Source organism: Quercus lobata, chromosome 2 (genome assembly GCF_001633185.2).
Source record: "Quercus lobata isolate SW786 chromosome 2, ValleyOak3.0 Primary Assembly, whole genome shotgun sequence".
Lineage (NCBI taxonomy): Eukaryota > Viridiplantae > Streptophyta > Magnoliopsida > Fagales > Fagaceae > Quercus > Quercus lobata.
In genome coordinates, this window is record NC_044905.1 from 62,511,288 (window position 1) to 62,537,457 (window position 26,170).

At 34.4% G+C, this 26,170-nt stretch overlaps 2 protein-coding genes across 3 annotated transcripts; both read right to left on the minus strand.

Moving 5' to 3' along the window:
* Nucleotides 1–6,522: 6,522 nt before the first annotated feature.
* LOC115976109 (transmembrane protein 258) lies at nucleotides 6,523–9,573 on the minus strand. The gene is made up of 4 exons (XM_031097213.1): nucleotides 9,458–9,573; nucleotides 9,243–9,343; nucleotides 6,984–7,062; nucleotides 6,523–6,887 (listed from the first exon to the last, which is right to left on the minus strand). Exons 1-4 carry the CDS (start codon nucleotides 9,458–9,460, stop codon nucleotides 6,840–6,842), a joined length of 231 nt encoding a protein of 76 aa, XP_030953073.1. The 5' UTR covers nucleotides 9,461–9,573; the 3' UTR covers nucleotides 6,523–6,839.
* Nucleotides 9,574–12,897: 3,324 nt separating this feature from the next.
* On the minus strand, nucleotides 12,898–23,420 carry LOC115976107 (receptor-like serine/threonine-protein kinase ALE2). Of its 2 annotated transcripts, XM_031097211.1 has the most exons (20): nucleotides 22,692–23,420; nucleotides 21,475–21,600; nucleotides 21,150–21,395; nucleotides 20,828–21,070; nucleotides 20,608–20,739; nucleotides 20,424–20,513; nucleotides 20,244–20,309; nucleotides 19,358–19,486; nucleotides 19,047–19,256; nucleotides 18,870–18,941; nucleotides 17,984–18,112; nucleotides 17,701–17,832; nucleotides 17,454–17,525; nucleotides 17,275–17,367; nucleotides 17,055–17,156; nucleotides 16,569–16,940; nucleotides 16,189–16,476; nucleotides 15,200–15,589; nucleotides 14,848–15,091; nucleotides 12,898–14,138 (listed from the first exon to the last, which is right to left on the minus strand). In XM_031097211.1, exons 1-20 carry the CDS (start codon nucleotides 22,771–22,773, stop codon nucleotides 13,451–13,453), a joined length of 3,906 nt encoding a protein of 1,301 aa, XP_030953071.1. In that variant the 5' UTR covers nucleotides 22,774–23,420; the 3' UTR covers nucleotides 12,898–13,450. The 2 variants fall into 2 exon arrangements, with proteins under 2 accessions (XP_030953071.1, XP_030953072.1); XM_031097212.1 differs by lacking the exon at nucleotides 17,701–17,832 and having other exon boundaries at nucleotides 22,692–23,418.
* Nucleotides 23,421–26,170: the final 2,750 nt, after the last annotated feature.

The window sequence follows — 26,170 nt, forward strand, 5'->3', positions numbered from 1 at the left end:
GGCCTGGACCTGGGCCGGCTTCAACTATTTATTAAAATAAAAAATTATGCAAATTATATTTTCTTTGACCGAAAACTTATTTCAAATTTTTAATTTTATTTTTGTTTAATTGAGTTTTTTAAATTTGAAGTTTATTTAATTCATTTTTTTAATTTATTTTTATTGAATATATATATATATTTTTTTTTTTATGTCAGAAATCTTATTTTATTAGTTAACTATATACTCATACTTAACAGTAATTTTTTAATGGAAATGAATAAAATACTTAAATTGAATAAATTTAAAATTTAATGAACTCAATTTAACAAAATTAAAGTTAAAAGTCCAAATTTAATTTCAACCAAACTTAGATGATACAATTGGAATTTTAGCCAAAATATTCATGTATTTTAAGATGTGGTGGGATAAGATTTTTTTTTTTTTTAAACAGTTTATTTCAACAAAATAAACTAACGAAAATAAACTAGTCCAAACATATCCTTTGGAAAATCCTATTTTTTAAGGATACATTATATAATCCATTATTTCTTAAATAAAAAGTACAATATCAATTTTAATTTTTAATTTTTTAAATTTAAATTCAAATCATTTTTTTCAAAAAAGAATATTTACTTTTCAAACATTCTTTTTTTCTTTTCTTTTTTATAAGACTTTTCAAAGATTCCTTTGATAAAAGATAACCTAGGGAAGCTACAAAATTTGTATCTTACGCTTTTGAAATGAATAATCCAAAACTGCCTAATTTCCTTCCTTGTGATAGATGCACCCAAAACTAGGACTTTAATCTTGGCCAATTTTTTAACAAACTCCTAGACTATAATATTCATGCAATGTAAATGGGAAGATTGTTAATAGAATTCCATAATTTTAATTTTAAATCGAAGTATAATTTTCCCTCTCTCTCTCTCATTTTTTACTCTAGAAAACGCAAGTATCATTTTTTTTTTTTGATCAGTATGAGTAACATGAATCATTAATTATACCAACAATATCATCATCTAGGATGATAGAAAACCATGTCGATATAAAAAAGAAAGGTCACGCTCAAGCCATTATGGGGAACATTCCCTTCCATTTAAATCCTCCAACTTTCTCCAATTCTCTTCCATTTTTAACGAAACATTTAACACGTGCTTGCCTATGATATTATAAATCTCACTTATCTCAACTGGGCTAAAAACTAGAGAGAATTAAAAGATTTACATTGGAGGGAAGAGCCTCTCCCAACTGTAACATCTCAGCCTAATTGCATAATTAATTTATGGATTTATATGCTTGTTATTATCTTAATTAATTTAAATGCATAAGACTTTGATATTTTGATGTTATAAAAGATATAGGCCTTTTCTTATGTTATGGAAAGAAGTTTATAAAGGTAAGGGTTTGGGTCTGTTTGGATACTGTTTATTTTGCTGAAAACTGAAAACAATAAAAAAATAATAATAAATTTTCAATTCACTCTTTTTTTACTGTTCACATACCTTGATGCATTGTTCATGTCTCATGAACAGTGCACCAAGCGCTGGTCTTTTTTAATAAAAAATAAATAAATAAATAAAAAAGAGGAAAGAAATGTTGACGCAGATGTAGGAAGCGCAAAATGTGCTTCCCAAACGCACCCTTTATATGCAAAGTTATTTTATTATTTGGGTCTATCTAGAATATAAGGTTATGGACGGGTGGTAAATGTAAATTCTGAAAATGTGTATGGGTGAGTCATCCACCCTATTACCCTTAACAAGACACGTGCCCCACTCAAAACTTTCTTCCTAATCTTTTTTTGCTGCACCAGAATGTGGATTTTTTAAAAAATAACACCCATTTTCAAACAATTTCGTTAGTTAGCACGTTTTCAAAACTATTTAGGAAACTAATATCTTGAGTTCTATATACTTGATTTTGGATTGCTAAATCGAGTCCATTGAACTCAATTTCAACATTTTGTCATATGAAACTCGAGTCCATAGGACTCAATTTCTTCAGCAGACTACGTCAATGAAGAAATCCAATGATTGATTCTCCAAGACATGGATGATGCCTTCAAAGAAATAACAAAAGCACCAGAAAAATTCTCCCATAATTAACAAGCTTAAGAGAATCCGCACCAGAAAAATTCTGTCAAAATTAACAAGCTTAAGAGAATCTAAATGGTTGTCTCACCTGAAAACCAAATTTGTTCATCCCCACAACTCTATCAAGATTGTTTGTATTCTGCAAGCCTTCATCATTCCAGCTTTTCTATAAGCAACAAACCCAAACCGCTTCGTGGGGTTGTGTTTTGATTCTTCATCATTCCAGCTTTTCAATGAGCAACAAACCTAAACTGCTTCGTGGGGTTGTGTTTTGATTTAGGGGCATTTTTTATGATTTTTGGGTTTGGGTTTTTAAGAAACTGTTTGGTTGTTGAGGTTTTTCTTCTTTGGTCAGATCCTCCTTCTCCTAAGTCAAATTCTTCTTCTTCTTCTTCTTCGTGGATTTGGGTCTCTGCGGGGTTGGTTGATTTGGGTCTTTGTGGGGTTGGTTGAAAATTCTTCTTCTTCTTTGTGGATTTGCTTCTTCTTCTTCATGGATTTGGGTCTCCTTGGTTGGTTGTAGATTTTTCTTCTTCTTCGTGGAGGGATTTAGGTCTCCGTGGGGTTTAGTTTGCAATCTACTAAAGAAATCGAGTCCTTCAAGCTTGAGTTTCATATGACAGAATGTTGAAATCGAGTTCAAGGGACTCGATTTAGCATACCAAAATCGAGTATATAGAACTCGAGATATTAGTTTCCTAAATAGTTTTGAAAACATGCTAACTAACAAAACTGTTTAAAAATGGGCGTTAGTTTGAAGAAAAAAAAAATCCCCAGAATGTATATCCCTTGTTGTTCTTTCTTTTCCCTCTTTCTTTGTTCTTGAATCGGCAGCACCATCTCACACCAACAGCCCTCCTTTCTCTCACCAAGATTTTATATATATACCCCTCTCTCTCTCACACCAATAGCCCCTTCTCTCATGTGCCTTTTCTCTCACACCAAATCTATATCTCTCTCTCTCTAAGAAGAAATCAAACTCTTACTAAAGTTTCAGCTTCAGTTGTTGGAAAATAAATAAGATTATTTTCTGTTATGGGTAATTTTAATGGTGTAATGGTTTACTTTAGTTTCCCTTCTATATTCTCTAATTTGATTGTTAGAAGCTGGAATTTGTGGTTTTATGTTAGCAAGTTGAAAGATTTAAGATATTATGGTCAATTGGATGCATATTAATGTATTCTAATATGTATAATATAGGTATAAAAATACCCACAAGAAATGAAGGTCGTTTGCAATTATTTGATGATTTTGTGAGAAAGGTGTTAAAGCTATCACAGTGACAGATTCGATGTTTACAACATGAAAAAACCAGTTTAAATCATATTCTGTGAATTAGGATGCTAGGAGTAGTTCTTATGAATTCTAAAACACACATGGTTGTAATGGAAGTGGTCTTACAACAATTGGATCAATATAGAAATAATGGTTTAATTTCTAAGTTGAATGAAATTCCTGTTAGGATAGATTTGAGTATGTTGTCTTGTATGATTTTTAGTAAATCATGGTTTTATACATTGACTCTGAAATTGATATGGTATCTACTAGACATACAAGGGAGTGGTTCTGTAAAATTGCATGAAAATTGGATGTGAATAAATAGCTCATTTGTATTTTATAAATGAGATATATGCTACTGAAATAAGCAGTGAACAGTAAATGATATACCTAACTTTGAGAACTTAATTTTTAAGTTAAGATGAATGTTTTGAGTTATAAATTAGTATGCTCATCTTTTGGTATGTCTAGATCATAAATAAATTTTGTATGCCATGGTTTCTCTATGGTTTGGTACATCAAGTGTTTAATGAATGTATCTTGTATTTTGGGAACCTTTGTGTGGTGAGAATTAAGATTTTTTTGAGTTTGAAAGTTAAGTTGTGATTCATGTATAAGTTTAAATACTTAAAAAGATTTGTCAGTAATAAGTTTTGGTATTTCATTTAGGTGACAAGAACGAGATCATGGTCACTTGAGCTCCTCTTATACAAATCTCTTGCGTCTTCTGTTTTCAGGTAAGGGATTTGTGACATGTGCATTTGAAAGTATAAGGATTGTTTAGAAAATTTATTATGCATTAAAACTTTTTAATTAGAGATATTACATATAAGCATGATTTAAGTAAAGATATATGTTCATGAGTTGTTGAATCTTTTATATATATATATATATGATAATTTTAGCATATTGATGTTATTACTTATATCATGAACATAATATTTAAGAATGAAGTGGATATGCTGTTGTTACGAAATATATATGTAAAAGTATAGTTATCAAAAAAATATAGTTTTCGGGTTATTTCATTGTTATGATCTAAATTCAGCCAATCAGGGTTAAAGTACTGACATTTTCATGGAAATTTTGATTGGCCATTATAAGTGGTGAGGACTTTACTATACCCGCCCTTATTGGGAATGACCAATTTGTGGAGGATGCCAACCAACCCCATGGTTGATGATATGATCACACTGAAAGAGGTGTGATACGATCTGATATTTTCTTGGAATTTCCTAACATTGTGGGGAATGCTAAACGCCTGGCACAATGTGTTGGAAGCCTCCCAAAGTTGTGACAAACTTATAATTGGATTGACTAATATGTATTATGAATGAGCTATTAAACTATTTGGAATTTATAAGAAACGTATGATGATACGAAAAGTATGTTGAATATTTTATAAGTTTATGGAAAGTTTATAATAAAGTATTTTATAGTCTATTTAAATATAAGGTTACTGAATTATGTTTAAGTTCCTTATTATGTCATTTTATTATTATATGAATGGAAAATAATGTATTTTCATCTAAAAGTTCATAAGTTATTTTAAGAATAGTATGAAGACTATTTATCAAAACTGGCATATCCATAAAATATTTGATTTACATACATTCTTATTAAATGCTCATGGAGTTTAAAATCTTATTGGGTTTTGCAGCTTACCCTACTATATTTCAGTGCACAGATTCTTTCCTAAAAGTAGCGAGAATATTAGAGGTGACAAGGAATCTGTAATTCTCGTTTGTTAGAATGTATAGTTTTTTTTTTTTTTTTGGTATAGTTGTTTAGCTATTTTGTTGTATAAGAGGAATCAAGATGTACTTGATCATTTTGAGCACAGATGTATTTCAGTATTTTAGTTTGTTTTGAACCCCAGAAGTTCGCAAGATTGTCAAAATCGGATCCTACGTAGGATCGTGGGAGGTAGTGGGATCGTGGATTGTAAGATCCTATATTATTTAAGAGAAAAACAAAAAATACACATTGGTATGTTAAATAATCATATAAATTATACATTCATTGATATAATTATCATACATCACTACATCAATTTGTAAGCATCATTTAAAGATGCCAAAAACCTTAAAATGTGACACTCTATTGGGATATTTTTTATTTGGATCCAACTGGCACTCTCTCTACATTAGAGTGAAAAAACTTCATTTATTGGAATTTTATTTTTCATTTGGATCTAATTAAGTCTTCTGTCAAGTTAAAGAAAATTATAAAAAACCAGGTTGTTTAGGATTGTCAGAATCGTATGAACCTACCGATCTTGAACAATCACTAAGATCTTTGAAAGATCCAAATTGTTTTGAGTAGGTAAAATCGTAAAATTATAAAATCGAAATTTTGACAACCATAGTTGTTTGTCTTTGGGGTCATAAAATCGGAATTTTGACAACCATAGTTGTATGTCTTTGGGGTTAGGCTTGTACATAAGAGTTTTGCTAAATATTTAGTTATGTAATATTTACACGACTATCTTAAGTTATGGCCAAGTTATAATCTTGCAAAATTTGAAATAAAATAAAGTTTTAAAGTTTTTTATCAATTTTGTATATAAATATAAAGGAATACAAGAAACGATTTTTAATAAGCACCTTTAACTTTAGTTGATACATGTGATTATTGAGGTAAACTTGATATTAACATGCCAATCATGCTCTAAATTCTGAAGTACAGGTTTGGATCGTGACACCAGCAATTTTAACTACTAGATCAGCCTGAAGAAAGAGCGCACAGACCTACAACTTGGTAATATTTAAATACATCCTCTTCTGATTAATTGGCAGATTCGACCATTATGTCTATTTTCTTATACATTTGATCTATTGTGATGACAGGGACGCCAAGCAATTGGCATCATTCACCTTCCAATGCACTTCGCATTTGTGAACAATGACACCACTCAAGGCAGTAACAGAAAAACAACAGTCAAGAGGGGCCTAAATCCAGCAGAGTCTAGTATCTTGCCACATATTCACTAGAGGAAATATTTACCTCATGCGCAACTCTTGGAATAAGCAAAAGCCCACCAAAATGAAAATATATTTAAACGTGCAGATAAGACAACTAAGAGAGCAACCAGGAGATTCAGGACCAAGCATTTCTGAATCTGATTGTAATAGGGAAATGGTAGGAACACAGCTTGAGTAGAAGAGGGTAAAAAACTCCTTCCTTTGCCCATAAATAATTACGTAGGCAAGTTTTCAAGAAGAAGAAGAAGCAATTCATTACTCTCATTTCCAAATTAATAGCAAACTTAACAATATTTCTGAGACAAATTATGCTGAAAAGCTACCACATATCACTTCATCATTCTTCCGCCAACTGACACAACAAAACATTAATGTTTTTTATGGAAACCGTCTTAATTTCATTAAAACCATAGAGTATGTTTAACCAATAATGTCAAAAGTAACACCCTCCATGTAAAACTAATCCTGCTTGACAAAATTCTTTATATCCATTGTTCAAAAATCAGACATAAACACCAGAAGCAAGCAGCAAGAACAAGGACCCAAAACCCTGCACCAAATATATTGATATTTCGCATCAGCAATAAAATAAATTCGAATATCCTGCAAATAATGACAAACTAGAGAGCGCAAACCACAGACATACCAAGAAGACAGATGCCACTGCTCCTGTTACAAGCTCCTTGGCAAGACTGCGGGTTTTCCTGGAAGAGGTTGCTTCATAGCTGCAAGTGATACTGCTGTTAAATACCATCTTTAAAGAAACAAAAAATGGTTAAATGCAAGACCTAACAATGATATTGAGCTAAAAGAAGAAAAAAAATGATTCTCTCATGTGTCACCCCATTGTGGGGACCCAAAAGGCCAAAAGACCTCTTAAGTAGGGTGAGGTGAGGGAAAACCAAATCCTGACTGATTCCAACATCGCCTACGTAGGGGGAGGGCATGCGCCTTATATGCAATATGCCACTCCCAAAAAGGGAAATATCATACCAATGATGAATTAAGGCATGAAAGAATGGCTAGCTTCCATAGATGATAGCCCATTACAATGCTTGACCATGCAATGGATTAGTTGTTACAGCAAATGTTCACAGTAAAAAATAACCTATCTTGAAGCTGAAAATAATATAGAAACACAAATATGAGAAACCACCTTCACAGCCTATTGGAGTGCCTAGCTTAAAGCTATCCAAATTAAACTACATCACCAGTGATCTTAATAAAATGACTCCCACTATAAATGTTCAACAGTCAAATTCTAAAAGTAAAACAGGTTAATCCTAGGTTACAAAGCAAACATATAGTGCAAGGGAACCAGAATTAAGAATGCTTCAAACTACGTGTTTGAATTTAATTGAGAAACCTAATGTACTTTTTCCATTTTTGATAAATTAATTGGGAAACCTAGTGTACTGCACTTAAGTCATTGTACATAAGTTTTGTCCTTACCTAAAACTCAATCAAGTCTGGTAGCTGTCTTTAGCTAGAAGAAGGATAAAATTGTGTGTGTAAGAAAGTTTTTCAAATATCCAAGTATTAAAAAAATAAAAATAAAAAGGGTCTTATCATGCCTTTTATTCAGCAACTAATAAAGACTTCAAGTTCCAAATTCTCAAAGACAGGGATTTTTTTTTTTTTCCACTTCACATTTCCCAAATACTTGTTAGACTGTACTTTCCACTTTCATATTCAATGTCTTTACAATTAAGTGATTAACTCTTTCCATTATCATACTCATAAGATATGACAATTAAAGAAGTGAACCCCACATAGTCATAGGGAGCCGGTAACCTCAACCAAAACTAAGCCAGCAACTGACGCAACCCTCAACTAGAAATTAACACCAGGAACTGCATATGTTCCACTCGGAACCAAAGGAGACATGGGATGTTTAAATGCATATACAAATCCTCCGAGGCTGCAAATCCTATGACTTAACCAATGGAGGCATAACCCTCAAGGTAAAATATCAAAGTAGTGGAATATAAATACACCACCAAAACATAAAGCTCATAAATAATGAAATTGACACAAATTTTTTTTGTTTTTGTTTTTTTAAGACTCAATCAAAAAAATATTTTCTCCATATTTAGAAGCTCAGGATCTGGAAAAAAATTATATCGATTCAATAATCAAACAGAACAAAAATAAAAAGTGACATTGAAGATATCGTAAAATGTCCAAACACCTAGAATTTTAAAATATAACATTAGACAGAAAAAGATTCAGAGAACATTTCGATATAGCTAGCATACACAACTTGGAAGAGTTCATCAGCTAATTTTCCAAAAAGAATTAACAAAATTAAAATCGAACACAATCTACCTCAATAAAACTTAATTAATATAAAAATTAAAACCCCAAACACATTGAATCAAAAATGCTTCCTATAGATCTCAACCAAAACAAAAAAAGTGCGAACACCTAGAATTTCAGTAACAATAACATTTGGCCATCAATGCTTCAAAAAAAAAAAAAAAATCCATATAGCTTGCACACACAAATTCAACATGTTCACAAGCTATTTTGCCAACAAGAATTAACAAAATTAAAATCCAAATCGCCAACTTTCACATATAACCATGTCCTCCTAAGACCTACGCACTAGATCACGGCAACAGTCAACATAATCTACCTCAATAAAACACATTGAATCAAAAATGCTTCCAATAGATCTATAAAAAAAAAAAAAAAAATCCAAACACCTCGAAATTCAAATTATAACATTTCGCAAAAATGCTTGAGAAAACAATTAGATAGAGCTTTTGCATACAAAAATTGGACATGTTCACAGGCTAATTTTCCAAAAAAAAAAATCAAAATCAAAATTTAACACATTGAACCAAAAAAGAAGCTTCTAATTCTTCGAATCATATAGGATTGGTATCGGAATCGAGCTTACATGAAGAAAGAGGCGGTGACGACGAGTCCGATCGCGAGCATGAGGACCGATAGGGTTGGGTACCACGCGTCTGGGATGGGACTCGCAATCGCTTTCGGAGCCTACAAAAAAAAAAAAAAAAACAAACAAACAGAGATGGATCTTAGAGAAAATCACAAACAAAGAAATCGGTTTCGAAATGAAAGCGTGCGAGAATCAAGCGGTTTTATACTTACCATGGCGCAGAGGAAGAAGAAGAAGAAGAAGAAAGAATGATCTTATTATTATCTCTGCTTGGGATCGAGGACTGTGAACTCAGGCGCTAGTGTTCAACTTGGAGGTCTGGGTCAATATCAATATTAGACCCGATTGGGTTCCTTGGATAAATCTAACGGTGCATTGCTTGACACGTCAGCAAAACAACAGAGGGAGCTACCAGGAAAAGAAAAAAAAAAGTAATTGGAGGTAATTATTGATTAAACGCACAAAATGCTGGTGAAGAAAGAAGACAATTTTGGTAAATTAATTATTATAAGAAAATTTTAATTAAAATTAATTATTCTAAAAAAAATTAATTGAATTATGAATTATTCCAAAATCCAATAAAATTTATATAATTATAAGACGTAAAAATTAAAGGACACGACTTGTGTCCAGTGTATTAGTGCACTAGACACGTTGAGATACTGACATATGTTCAACATTGGACATGTGTCTACATCCTATCATGTCCAGCTTAAATAATCTATAATTCTAAATAAGTAATTTAAGTGAAAAAAGAGTAACAATTAAAAGAAAGTGCAATTTGATTAATGTCCTCATTGATGGAGGGGATGGAGCAATGAGGAGTGATAGCTGTGTTTTTGATGTGATCTATCACATTGAGAGCATCCCCTTCAACTTCAAAAATGAATGTTGTTCAAACCCAAATTACGAGCCAAAGAAATAGCCAACAGGGCAGCAATTGTTTCAGCCCAAAAAGGATCTCCTAGCTTCTATTCTAGTCCAAGCATAGTGGAATTTAGCAACTTTTAAATCAACTAATTTCAATTCTAGTCCAACCCAAATAATTGGTTGATCTCTTGTGCTAGCTTGAGTGGTGTGGAGGGGATAAGAGTGGTGAGGGAGGGGCTTTTATTGAGCTTGTTTCTAGGGAACAAAGATTTGGTCACAAGAACAAGCTACAAAAAGCAAGAACAAAGGGGCCTCTTCAAGAGAGAGGTTTAGCCAAGTACTTGGAGATGGGTAGTCTATTTATTAGGTAGATTGGCCAAGAGGAGGAAAGCCAAATTGATTGGGTAAATGGGCACTGTGTGAATAGGTGGAAGGCTGTCTCAGATTCATGATTACACAGAATGCATGGTTGCTCAATTCATTTTATGTGTGCTGCTAGGTTGGCTTCAGTAGGAAGAATATATCATGCTATCTTCCACAGCATCAACTTGAAACGCACACAAATTTTTGCATTCCATATAGAGTTTCATTGGCAAAGGTAATACAAATAACTTGCAAGTTGCAACTGACTAAATTTTTTTTTTGCCAAAATTCAAATTATATCAAGTTTGGGTTAATTGTTTTTTTCATTTTTATCCTTAAATTTTAACATTTTTGTCAAATTAGTTATTTCGTCCATTATCGTCTATAAAATTGCTATTTAATCCAGTCAAGCAACATTGTATCACGTATATGAATTGTAAAAGACAATGGATTGAGGGACCAACTTGACAAGAATATTACAAATTTAAAACTAAATGACTAAAATGACAAAAAATTATGGATAAAAAACTGACAATTCAACCATAGTTAAAGGACGTAATTTGGATTTCAACCTTACATTATTGTCTTATTAACATTTAACACTTTAAATTGGCTGTTTTTATTTTGATCATTTATGTTTAAAAAATTTTATTTTCATCTCTCAAGTTTGATATCGTTTTCAAATTTCATCCTTAAACCATCTATGTTAGTGATATCGTCATGACAATTGCAGGGAGTTTCTACTGCAGCAGTCTCAAGCTAGGATGACTCACTGCTATAGAGAGGCAAATTGCTGTGCTGATGCCTTAGCCAAGTTAGAAGCTAATATATCTTCTGTTTGTAATCGTTTTAATTCCCCTCCCCCTGTTGTAATCCCCTTCTTGTTAGCCGATTCACTGGGGACAGCTCGGACCAAGATGGTCCCTTTTGGTTCTTGTAATAGTACTTTCTAATTAATATTACTTTCCCGGTTTACCAAAAAAAAAAAAAAGATATCGTCATGACAACTAATCCAACCAAAATAAGCAAATATACATATTAACAAAACCAATTATTTTCTCTCTTTTTTTCTCTTTCATGTCATTGCCATCGGCCACGTATCTCTCCAAAAAAACACCAGCCTTCCCGCCTGAACTACCTGTCCCCGCCTTTCATAACCCACCCAAACTACTTATCAAATCAACCAAATACCCACTTCAAAGCATACTCTACAAAATCATTTCCATACACTCAAAAAAAAAAAAAAACACAACTAAAAATTTTGAACACAAAAAAAAAAAACAGGGGACCCCTACGGAGGTACCAGGTGGTGGGTTTATTGGTCTAGGACTCTAGGATATGATGTAAATTCGGAGGTTCAAATTCAGTCTACTACACATTGGCCCAATGAATTTTTGGGGTCTCTCATAGGCATGGAATAGTTTGGTCAAATATTGGAACACTAGTTCCTTATATATAAACAAATCTTTTAAAAAATAAATAAATAAATAGAAAGGGCTCATACCCTGCTACCATGAGACTATTTCGCTTATATGAGACCATGAAGTGTTTTGAGTGAAATAGAAGAGCTTGTGGTGAAAAGAGATAAAGAAGATTGTGGTGAAACCATGAATGATTCAAAAATGATGGACAAATGTATTATCAAATGCAGACAAAGAGATCCTAATCAAAGTAGTAGCACAAATCATACCTATTAATGCAAGGAGTATTTTCAAGCTACCACTCTTGGCTGCGCTGTGACCACATTATCAAAGCAAGGAGCATGAGCTCGTCTACTTTTCACAGGTCCCAGCGCAGCCATCAGATTTCTTCTCATTGATGTGGCAGGAAGTGGAACATGACGATGCAGAGTTGGAGCTGTTTATAACACTGTCTTGGAAGTAGGAAACTATGGCAGAACAGAAATGGTAGAAAGACTGAAAGCACTTGAAACTCTACTGGCTACAGTATTGGCAGCACAAACAGCCACAACACATACAATCTGTGAGGTCTGCGAGGCATCGGACACCACCAAGTGGAGTTCTACTCAAGTTATACGGCAGTAATTGGAGCTATTATAAGGAATGAACAGGGCCTTCCTATTGCAGACTTCAGCTGAAAGGAGAGGCTAGTGTATGAAGAAGAGAAATCAGGATCCGAAAAACAGGTACTAGAGAGCGACTCACTCATCAGTCAAGGCGTTGCTGGCAATACGGTCCATGCCTCACGAATATTGGCCATATTGCAGAAGATGCAAAGAAGCAGCTGGCACAACTAAGAAGATGGGATGTGCATCACGTTAAAAGGCAAGGAAACAAATTAAGTTGCCCATTATTTAGCTAGATATGCCTAAAATATAGAAAAATTAAATGTTTGGATTGAAGATGTGCCAACCTTTTTAGCCCCACACATTCACCATGATGTTTCACACATGATTGAATGAATGAAAAATCTGCGTTCATTATCCAAAATAAATTATTTACATCCTATGAAAAGTAACAGCGTAACTACAAAATTCACTGCATTGGAAGTGGAGAATTGAATCTAACAGGAAGCATTTCTCGATACAAAATGTTATATACATTTTCAGTAATAAAAGCAACCTTTTCTTTTTTCAATTACACATCAGTGGACTGACAGTTTGAAAACGTTGTAGTAGCCTCGATCCAGAATTATTGCTAATGCAACTCCATCAATTCAAGTATAGACAGACAATGGAGGCCCGTCCGAGACCAACTTCCGTTATCATTTGATAATTATTACTGCAAATCTGAATTATATTCAAACTCTTCCCGATAAGCATTTGCATCCAGATGTTAATTTATGGCAGCTTAAGTATTGCAGTTCCAATTATAACTTGATTACATCCCACTTCCGAGCCTCAGAAAGCCATTCTTGTCAGCATGATGGAACAACTTCCTGCTTGTGCTTTCAAATTTAAGTTCCAAAAATTCAAAGAAAAATCAACATTTAGCCACTGCAATTTATAGCATTCAATGGGAACCTGGCCATAACCTGAACATAACCCCATGTTCACTCACACTGCCCCCAGACAATCTCCTAATTCTCTGCCAGAAGTGCCTGCCCCTTCCTGTTCTTAAAGGACCTGTACTACAGTACCTCCTAAATGACCCAGATGCCTGTCTTTCCAATCTTGCCGATGAACTAAATAAATCTGATACAGATAGTCCTCTCTCAATATCAATTCCAGAATTAAAGTTAGGAACAAAGTAATCACTTGGCAAAGGATCTGGCAACTGTCCTGAGCCAGTAACAACACCAGCATCCATGTTAATTGACAAATCTTCTTGGCTTGAGCATCTTGAACCTATCTTTGCCTCATCACACTCATTACATACCAGTTTTAAGGCTTGAACAACCTCACCCATAAATGGACGGTGTGATACCTCTGGTTGTACACACATTGATGCAATGGCTGCTACTTTGGCAATGCTATCAAAAGGCACATCAGATCCTAGAGATGCATCTATCATTGTCTCCAAACCTTCTTTACTAGTGAGGAGCGGACGGGCCCATGCCACTAAATTCTCTTGGCCAGGTGGTTGCGACATATCTACTGGTTTTCTCCCAGACAAAAGCTCAAGAAGGACAACTCCATAACTGTAAACATCACTTTTTACAAGAAGATGACCAGTCATCGCATACTCCGGGGCCACATACCTGGTAGTTATGAGGATGAAAGATTAATCAAAAATAGAGAAGCACTAAAGCAATGCAGTAGAGCTATGCAAAATAATTTAGACAACAATAACTTCTGCTATATTTAGATATGGAATTGCTTTAAATAACAATGACCAATCAGGGAAGGGTGATAATAACCTAAATGCTGCTTCTTCTTTTTTTCCTCCAACTTTCAAAATTATTCTTCTAGAAGAAATAGCATGGAGTAGTAACTAGTAGGAAGTAGGGAAGAGTAAAGGGTGGATTTTGACCCTAAAATTTTTACTTTTAACATTAGTTTAAACTATCATTTTTAATTTTATTTTTATTTTTCACTTGGTTAGAAATACTAGATATGCTGCCCCACAGCTTGAACCCACTCCCCACTCCTCAACTCCCAAGCATTTGGTGCTTGGGGAGGTACCAATCCGCCTTAGATGCGGTTGGTAGTTTAAGCTACCATTAAGATCTAGGTTTAATAAGACCTCACTGAAATTCTTGGAAACACCACTGACTGCATTTTAGGCCTATGGTTCCTCTGAAAGAAAAAACCAGTGTCATAAATCAGTCATCATGACCTGTGACATGCATAATTTTCCAGAATGTTACTTAATAGTCAGCTCAGTGGGTATATTATCTTTGGGAGATAAGAGTGTCTATCTTCCCCATTCAAAGATATAACTTATATCTTAAAAAAAAATGGTCATACCCAAAAGTTCCCATGACACGTGTTGATATGTGTCTGTTTTCCTCATCCAAGGCAGTTCGAGCCAAACCAAAATCAGACACTTTTGGTGTAAAATCATGTTCCAACAAGATGTTGCTGGACTTGAAGTCCCTATGTATGACACGAGGGCTGGAATCCTCATGCAGATAAGCTAGACCACGAGCAGCGCCAAGTGCTATCTTCATGCGGGCAGCCCAATCAAGTGGAGCAGTTTCCTTGTCAACTCCTACAAGCAAAGAAAATTATCAAAAATATAAACATTTTTACATAGAGTTTAACTATTATAAACAGCAGCTGAACTCCAAAGCAAGCCCGGATAGAGCAAAACAACTACCATGTAAATGAGATTCCACACTGCCATTTGGAATGAGTTCATAAACCAAGCTGCGAGCACGCTCCTCTGTACATATACCAATCAACTTGACTAAGTTACGATGATGAAGACGGCTAAGCATCTCAACTTCTGCTAAGAACTCCCGCCCTCCCTGCTGATCATCTCTCTTTAAAACTTTGACAGCTACTTTGGTCCCATCTTCAAGAACACCACTGTAAACAAGGCCAAAGCCACCTTCCCCAAGTATTCTTGAAACATCAAAATTGTCAGTAGCTTTCTCTATATCGCTCATACTGAATGTCTTCGCAGATCCAGTATAAGGAGGAATACTGGATCCAAATGATAATGACGCAGAACTGGGCCCACTTCCCATCAAAGACCCAGCAAGCCCTGCAAAATATGATCTTCTTTATATTGAAAGTGTAGAACCCCTGATTAAGCATGAAACCCCTGATTGAGTGATTTTGTAGGGGCCAAAATGGTTACACGTTAAAGAAATTTACATATAAGAGATGTCTTAATGCTTCATAAGTCTAAATACTCTAGGATTACCAAATAATTACTCTCAAAAAGTATTCGGAAAAGCTTAGCTTTTCACTAAAATATTTTTGCTAAAAATGTGTTAAAATATACTTTTACTTTGAAAAAGTGAGATAAAAGTAAGAAAAATTGAGGTATTAAAAAGCAGTACATAAAAGCTAAAAAGCAAAAAGTTATAAGCTAGTCCCAAACACACGCAAATGTATTAGGTGGTTTTCTTCTGTTGGTATGGAGTACCACATGGTTGTACTTTAGAAGTACCTAATAATTACTCAACTTATACATGTTAGATTTGTGTAAAAGTCAATAATTAATTGAAAGCATTAAAGCTGAAAGTATTTTCTGTCCAGAAGATAAAATAAACTTGCCAAGTCCAACCACTTTGAGCAACTAATTGGCTAATGTTATAACTGACTGCACCAGGTAATAGTATTCATAATTGGGATTACCTGATGGTTTGGTTAGAGGTGGCAAAGCATGTGCAGTTGGCACTGTTCCACAAACATTGTTTCTATGTTTGAAGAGCACCACCCAAGCAGCAGCAGAGCATAAGAACACCCCTACAAAAGCTGAAAGTGCAATAATAGCAATTACGCCACCACTAAGCCCATTATTGTGCCGCCCTTTCTGCACGTTGACCCCAAGAGGTTTATTTGTCCTTGCATTGCTAGTACCAGAATACGGACCACCATCTATTATGGTAATGCCTGAAGGTAAAGGTGGAGATGGGGGCAAACCTACAATTACAGGTGCAGTAATCTACATTAATTCCCAGTTAAAAATTATTACACAGAGAGAGAGAGGAAAGAACCTGAGTGTTACTATATACCAGGGTAGCGGACATATAGTACTTCATAGTCCCCAAAGTTGGAAGATTTTATAACAACTTGTTTATGCCAAAATCTCTGAAAAGTCAACATGGCTGTGGTACTATCAAACTTTTCGTCTAGGGGTACCAAGTCAATATTGACAATAGTCTTCTCTGCTTGCTGACTATCAGCATTGGCTCCAATAATGCGAACTTGACTTTGTTTCATAAAAACCCCAGCAGCAGTTTCTTTAGCCAGCTCTGAAACCAAAGGGAAGAAGGTATACAGATCAACACTCAGGAGCAGTCCAACTTGCATGGGCCAGACACAGCCACAGGGTGACCCAGGAGGAGTATTTGTATAGGGTTCTGTGCATATGGTTGATGAACAATCTACAAGGAAGGACCTATATGTTACATTCTATTAAAAAGAATAATATTATTGGAACAAAAGAAGTGCAGAGACACTATTAACCATTAGTTATAGAAAATTAAGTTTATACATACCTTCATTAGGAGGTGGAGGTGGGAATGCTTTAAGTGGTGGCAGGACTGGCATCTTTGGACTCTTCGATCCAGAAGGCGAAACATTAGGGGGAAGAAGGGGCACTTGAGATTGCAAGCATAATCCATCAGGTAAGCTATTGACTTGACTATAACTGAACTGAGAAAGTTCAATCAATAATATTTAACGTATTAGGAATAAAGAATCTTGAGTTTTCCTTACTTTTGGTATGGCTGGATGCAGCTTTTGGAGGTGGAGAAGGAGCAGGTGAAACATTGCTCATTGGTGAAGGAAGGGGGACATGAGATCGGGAAACTGACCATGCATTAATGGATTAGAAGTTGAGACAACCTTATAGCTCACTGCTGAGTAGTTGGAATAAACATTCACTATTATGTTACCTGGCATCAGGGGAGGAGGAGCATAGTGTGTTCGTCTACTTCTCGGAAGCAAACCTGGAGACATGGCCGGACCTACATATAATAATGAAATGAAAAGCAACATGTGATGTCTTTTTTTTCTTTTCTTTTTTGTAAGTAAAATTAAGGTAATGATAGAAGCAACAACATACGATGTCTTTAATGTCAGAGAATATAATAATATATCAAATAAAGTATTTATGTACATATCTAAGGTAAAATATTAAACCTTGCTCTTTCAAAGTGGGAGGAGAAACCAGATATGATGATGCAGGAGCAGGGCTGGTGATTTTGTTCCTTGTATGATAATGCTTATAAAATGAGGTTGAAGGTGAAGATGCAGGAGAATGATACCCTTTATCTAATGGAGATTTAGGAAATAAAAGAGATGGCGCAGGAGCATAATCAGAATGCTTCATAGCTTTGTGTGTGGAAGGAGCCAAAGTTGGAAAAGAATCTTCCAATAATATTAACAATTATATTTTACCAATCTAGCTGAAATATGCATTTACCTTGAGCTGGTGAATGGTCCACAGGGGGTAATGGCTTGAATGTTTCATGTGGAGGTGCAGCCTCCGGAATCCTATTCCTCTTTCCTCCTAGGATTGAAGGAGGAGTTGATGCAGGTGAGACATCAGGGTCTGCACTTCACGGGGGCCAACCAAATATAATATCAGTCAGATAAAGAGCTTTAACAACCATGGCAACTATATCATCAGAAAACAAATGGTTAAATTGGTTAAATGTATATATTGGCCCGCTTAGAGAAATGGTCAGATTTTTAATACCTAAAACAGAAAATGATAAAATGGGGGCATGTGAGGTTGAAAGGAAATGGGATTCCATAATTCCAAAGAAAGCCTTATCAAAAACAATTTTTGAGTAGAACCAAAAAAAAATCAAGTTGTGAAAAAATTTGCTGGTGTGTTATATCGTTAAGATTACAGTGTACATACAACTCAACCATCAAAGTCTTCTTGAAACAATTTTGAGTTGTCACAGCAATTTTTTTTTTTTTTTTTAATTTCTGTGTCATAGATATGTCATGATCTCCTTATTTCTCTTGAACTTTGCTCATTGGTAAAGGAAAGGGGAAATGTGATTGGAAAGGGAAAGGATTCCATCCCATTTAAATCCTCCAATTTTCTGCAATTTTAATCTAGGTGTAAGACACATGGCATTTAAACAATTCAATGGTCTTAAAAAACTCATGTAAACCACATAAAATCAAATAACGCCATGTGCCTCATATCTAACAAAAATTGGAGGGAATTGGAGCATTTAAATGGGAGGGGATCTTATCCCGATTGTAAAACTGAGAATGCAGCAGTTGATTGGAACTGCCGTATAGCTCACTGCTGAGTCTTTAGTTGGAATTAAAATTCACTATTATGGTACCTTGCTTCAGGGGAGAAGGAGCATAGTGCTTTGGTCCCCTTATTGGAGGTAAGCCTGGAGAGACGACCTGACCTACATATAATAATGAAACAAAATGTGATGCAATATATTTTATCTCAAAGAACAAAATATATCAAATAAATTTTTTCTGTACATATCTAAGGTAAAATATTAAACCTTGCTGTTTTTTAGTGGGAGGAGAAACTGGATATGATGATGCAGGAGCAGGACTGGTGATTTTGTTCCTTGTATGGTGATGCTTATAAAATGAGGTTGTAGGTGGAGGTGCAGGAGAATGATACCCTTTATTTAATGGAGATTTAGGAGATAAAATAGATGGCGCAGGAGAATAATCAGAATGAATCATATCTTTGTGTGTGGAAGGAGCTACAGCAGAAAATAACAAATAATATTAGGAAAAGTTTTACTATCTGATAAAACATAATTTATTTTTCCAAACTAGCTGAAATATGTAGTTTTCTGTAAACCTTGAGCAGGAGAATGGTCCCCAGGGGTTAATGGCTTGGGTGTTTCATGAGGAGGTGCAGCCTTCGGAATTCTATTCCTCTTCCAACCAATGCTTGAAGGAGGAGTAGAAGCAGGTGAGACATCAGGGTCTGCACTTCACAGAAGCCAAACAAATATAATATCAGTCAGACTATACAGACCTTTACCATGGCAACAAGTCATTGGAAAACAAATGGATAAACTCGTTAATTGCAAATATTTTCCATCTTAATGAATATCTTAATGAAATGGCTAGATATTAAACACCTAAAAGAGAAAATAATGAAATAGGGGAGGTGAGGTTGAAAGAAATGGGGTACCATAATACCAGAGGAAACCTTATCAAGAGTAATCGTTGAGTAGAACAAACAAAATTACATTGTGCCAAAAAAAAAAAATGCCGGTATGGTATTTCTTTAAGCTTGTGCTGTACATACAACTCAACCATCGAAGTCTTATCGCAACAATTTCAGGTTTGTCACAGAAATTCTACTAATGCCACATTATAGATATATGTCATGATTACCATATTTCTATTGACCGTATGTATGGACAACATAGCAACATGAGATAATAGAAGGCAATGCCATATTGCCTTGGATTACTTACAGCCTTAGTGTTTCAACTTGAAGCATGCAGCAATAAAGGACAAAAAAACACAGGTGTCATTTCTTGTAGAGAATATAAATTCCCAAAAGACGAAAAAAAAAAGAAGAGGGAAAAAATACCTCCTTTATTTAAAGGATAAAGGTTCTTGAAGCAAACTGGGTGGAGGAACATAAACTCCCAAAATTTAGATATAAAGAAATCATTGAATTACTTTATTTTTTCTTTAAGTTGCACCTGGTAATATGGATGGGGATTTACCAGGCATAACAGGATGGATGACCGGTGAATTTTGTGGCAATTTAATTGGCGGTGATGCAACTGGCACTGCAGGATTATGAAAAAAGAGAGGAAACAGTTAGGTCAATTCAACAGGTCATTCTGAATCTCTGATAGTTAATTAGAAACTTTAGTTTTGAAAAAATGAATGTTAAGGTGCACCAGGTAATACGGATGGTGTTATTTCTGGCATATTTGGGTGAACTGCAGGTGGATTTTGTCCCACTTTCCTTGGTGGTGATGCAACGGTTACTGTATTTCGTAAAAAGGGGTGGGGGAGCAACTCAGAACATTCCAACCACAGATTTAGCAAAGGGGTGAAAACTGAGAAGTACTGGTCACATACCTGGAGTAACTGGTTCTGGGATGGGAGCCTTATTATCTGGTAGATTGCTTTGATGAGAGCTTGGTGACAAAGTTCCTGGCACACCTGGGTGGCTGACTGGTGAGTTTTGTGGCAAATTCCTAGGAGTTGCTACTGGAATTTTACATTAAGACGAAGCAGCTAATTCAGAACCTATTTCAACTGGGAATACAGCACAACAAAAGCCTAATAAGTTCTGTACCTGGAGCAGCAACTGGCATTGATGCAGCAGTCTTCTTAACTGGTGAAGGACTTGGCGGTATGGATGGTACATGTCCTTGAATAGTCAGAGGTGGAGGAGCTGTTCTATATGGTGGTGATACAGTTGGAGTGCTTGACACAGTTGGAGTGCTTGGTGACAAGGATGGTACAAGCCCTTGGATCCCTCTGGGCAATGCGGCAGATGTAAGGGGCGGTGATGCAAGTGGAGGGTGAGAATCTGACCCTGGATTGTCCAAACTAGAAGCTTATTTAGATGGCCTCAAGATAATTAACATTCTATAATGCCAGGTCATAAGGATTACCATTTGGATGTGATGATGAGCTTGGTGCACTTGTTCTCCATGACTTTCTATGACTTGGCGGTATGGATGGTACATGTCCTTGAATAGTCAGAGGTGGAGGAGCTGTTCTATATGGTGGCAATACAGTTGGAGTGCTTGACACAGTTGGAGTGCTTGGTGACAAGAATGGTACAAGCCCTTGGATCCCTCCAGGCAATGGGGCAGAAGTGAGGGGCGGTGATGCAAGTGAAGGGTGAGAATCTGACCCTGGATTGTCCAAACTAGAAGCTTATTTAGATGGCCTCAAGATAATTAACATTCTATAATGCCAGGTCATAAGGATTACCATTTGGCTGTGATGATGAGCTTGGTGCACTTGTTCTCCATGAGTTTCTATGATATGCAGGACCAGGTGTTCCTTCTATCGGAGGAACTAAAGAAAAGCTTGCTGGAGATGGGGATATATTGGAGTCTGAAAGAAAATAAAAGGCAATTGATATTATTACAAAACTCAAACAAGCAATGAACAGGTCAAAAAATTGTTAATCCTTGTACATTATTCATTAGAATGATGAACACAAATTTTTAGCATTAAACTTACAATTCAAACTATTTTGGCAAGTTTCAAAAATGCCAAATAGAGGGCTGACTTATGGGCTCTATATATGAAATCTTCAGTAACATTAAGGGACATTTTTCTCGCTCATGAGCCTTTGCAGGATTATAAATTTTGATTACATGATTGAAGTGTTGATAATCCCGTGTGGTATTAGAAGGGAAAAATTATCAAACAATACTTGTTTCTTCTATTGAATATATTCACTGTGAGAATCTAGGGTCATCGTAATCTTTGTCACTCTCATGAAAATATTCCAAAGAACTTAGCAATTTAGCCTGCAGACAAGTGAATTTCATGAGAAGATACCCCACCGGTCAAAATCGTGCCTTGACTGCTGGAATTTTTACAGTTCTCGATGAGATCTGAGAGCTAGCCTTAACTTATTATAAGCAGCTCCTATATGGATTGCATTTCCTCAGATAAAGCCTCAATGGATCAGCATTCCCCAGATGAAGCCTGAGCTAGGATAATTGTTGCTAAATAAACAGCACTTAACCACAACACTAGGCGGGATTTTAGAAAACAGATTAGTTGAATATTAGCTATTGGAATTTCCTGGAAAACTCTAGCTTGAAACTACTTGCTGCAAACTCTGGATATAAAACTACAGTGAGGTAAATTTGATAAAAGTTGGTAATAAAATATCAAACGTTCAGATCGATGAAACAACACTGTCCAAAACAGCTTATCTCAACCTATTACTCTTCATGAATAAATTAAAACATGATTTAACTGCAGCATTGAGCTACATGTTCATACTGTCCACATCTTTGATCAGATAAACTAAACTGACAACATGAAATTTCATTAACCAGAATCACAAGATGTTGCTTAAGCACTGATTAATCAAAATCCATGTTAAATTTGTTAACTTTATCTCATGGGTTTTTAATCATATACATCAATTTTTAACTAAAAACAAAATCTTTTGAAAAAAAAATTACCTGTAGATCCTTGGACAGCCAAAGCAAAGCCAATGACACAGAGTTTCATCAGCTGGAGCATGGCTAGCATCACCACCCCCATCCCATACAACACCAAATCTCAAAATCTCCAACACAAACTTCTCAATGATGATGAAGAAAATAAAACTCCAATAAAATAGTAAAAGAATGAACCAAATTACAATACTAGGAATCAATAACTTGAAGCAAGAACAAAAAGGGGGTATTAAATTAAAGATGACCCACAAATAGTGAGAGCAAAGCAATGAGTAGTATTCATCCTATAAGGAAACAAAGAAGTGGGTTTGGTGGAAGAAACCCAAGCAATAGTTTTCTCAGAACTCAAGCTCTGGAACTTGCAGAGCTTTGAGTTTCCCATGTGGGTTAGAACAGCCCACACAAACTTATGTTAATGAACGAACACAACTAGAACTGACACAGAAGAAGCAAACAAATAAAAAATATACAAGGCCCTTTAAAAGTACAAACATAACTTCTCACAAGGTCACAGTGCTAAGTAACAGACACAAACACTTTTAAGAGAGAGATTAAGTTAGGTGGGTAGAGAGAGAGAGAGAGAGAGAGAGAGAGATTCTTTGTCAATTTTTTAATGGGAGGGTTGGATTTAAGTGGGTATGTTAATGGGGATTGAACCAACTTTTTTACTTGGGGTTGAAAGTTGACACCATTTGGGCTACTTTTTTTCTTTTTTCTTTTGTTTAGTTTAATGGGATTTTGCTTGACTCATTTCCTTTCCTGGTTATCAGTTGTTTCTGTTGGCCATTTTGAGGGTGAAGTGAGGCATGTGTCAAAGCTTGAATATGACACATCACCCACTGTTTCTTTCAAGAATTGGATCATTTCAATTTTTAACGCAAACTAATGAGATACCTTGGTGTATGGTATTCGTAAGCATATTCTAATATTTATGGTTTAGCAATCAGCATCCACATCTGCTTCTTGGTCCTAAAATATATATATATATATATATATATATATTAGTCACCAACAATGTTCACCAAGTCATAGACTACAATTTTCTACAGCTTAAACAAAGTCTTAAAACCTCTGATCAAAAAAATATCTTAAAAACTACGGTTACAACAAAGATAAATAAATGCCACAATTTATAGATTTTAAGTTATGTAATTGGTAGACTTTTTTTCCCCACTCCAAAACTATAAATTGTTGCCCAGCAACCTTTAACTGAAAACTGCAATTATTATAGAAAGAGAGTCATCATTCTTGTTGAAAGTTAATGGGATTTTTATTGGGAATATCTAATGTAGTCAACTTGTATTCACAACATTTTCACAATATTTTCATAACAACTCTTAAGTAATATTTTCATAACAACTCTTAAGTAGTAGGTTGTTATTTGTTATTATTAGTGGTCAAAAAAATAATTTAAATGGTGGATTCAAATTAAAAACTAGTAACAACTTATCACTTAAGATTAAAATGTTGTGGACATAGTACTAAAATGGTGGTTTACGCCAATTGTATTGGAGACTTTCCAGATGTTTTGATTTGTACTAATGTTTCGACTGTTACAAGAAAAATAATAATAAATAATTTTAAAATTGTTTTGATGGAAAATTTTGTGTGAATATAATTTTTCATGTTTTCTAGTATTTGGTAGTATCAGAAAAAATGAGTCAAATGAAGATAGTTAACAGAAAAAGTATAGCTTTATTTTTTGAGATTGTTTTCTACTAATTTTTTTTGGAAAATAACTCTATCTCATAGCAAAAAAAAGAAAGTTAAGAAGTTATTTTTCAACTCATTTAAGATTGTTACTAACAATAGGAAAATGATATAATTTTATAAAAAATACTTTTTGAAAAATAACTCATTTTCTAGAAAATATTATCGCCTAAACAAACAGAGCATAATTATAATAAAATTATTAAACATATTATTTTAGCCAAAACATTGACTTAGTGATTGTTTGGATTGCGTCCAACGTCTGATGTCACATGCGTTTGGCGTTTAAATGATGGGTCATGTGCACTGTTCACGAGACCCACAAGTACTTTTTTCAAAAAAAATAACTTTAAAATTGGATCCCACGGCACTATTCACACATTTAAAAATTATTTTATTATAGTGTTTTTAGTTTTCAGTTTTCAGCAATAAGTAATATCCAAATAGACCTTTAATATGATTATTATTTTGCTCATATTTGGGATGAGATTATAAGATATGTCAATTTTAAATTATATATTTATAAACAATATAAGTAAATAATAAACGTATACAAATGGCATAAGTATTAATCAGTATTAAAATATTTTATTTTTTTGGTCAAACTAAAACATTTAGTAAGTTATTGGCTACTTTCACCATCCTCTAATAATATTGAGAAGCAAATTATTTTACTTCATTTTTTATATATAAGATAGAAATTCTATTCTAAATTAATTTAAGTGTATATATATATATATATATATATATATGAAACTCTCATCTAAAAACTTGAATATCAGCCTTTACTCTCACGAAGCAATTTACTTATTACTTTTGTGGATTGAAATTCAGTCATAGCTCATAAATGAATTCCCAACTTAAAAAATAAAACTCATAAATGAATAATCATTACAGGGTAGATAAATATTCACTTTTTTCATGGAAATCAAAAGCTCAAGACATTTTGACTAGTTTCATATTTTCTTTTACTAAGCTTAGGATATTACCACTATTCTCATGGCCAAAATCACATCATTTATACCAAGAGCCTTGTCATTTAATTAGTTAGTGTTTTTTAATTTTTTTCAACAAAAACAAAAACATTCAATATTCAATATTCAAACCTCCCCTCCCACCACTGCACACCCTTGGTACAATGGTCACTCTACAAGTATAAGTACTTGTAAGGTGTAGAGAGCAAGGATCGGAGTTCAAGTCTCCAGAGAAAGTTTCACACACATATATACTTAGATTAGGCTAGAGTATAAATTATATCTAAAAAAACCTCCCCTCCCTTAACTATCAAATTATATATTTTTTTTAAATCTCATCATTTATTACTCATTGGGGGAAGGGAGGGAGGGAGGCATATATGCTAATACCAAGGAAATGCACCTATTTTGTGGTTAGGAAAATCACCAAATCAAAAATTGTATTAGAGGATGATAGAACAACCCCCACCCACCCATCCAAATTCTAAAAAAATAAAAATAAAAGCCATAAAAAGGTCTACGCCTTACTTGGAAACACGACTATAAAATTAATTTATCGGAGGCAAACTTTTTTCTAATTTTTCATTATTTAATTACTAATCACCCCCTCCTACCAGGGATCTTTGTATTTGTGAACAATTATAAGAGCATGTTCACTATATTATAGAATGTGAAAGGGTGACAATTATCTTAGAATGTGTTTAGATGTAGCTTTTTGCTATGACTTGTTTATATTCTAAAAGAGAATATTAGGACATGGGAACACAGCTTTAAAATAACTTAGTGGAGGTAGACTCT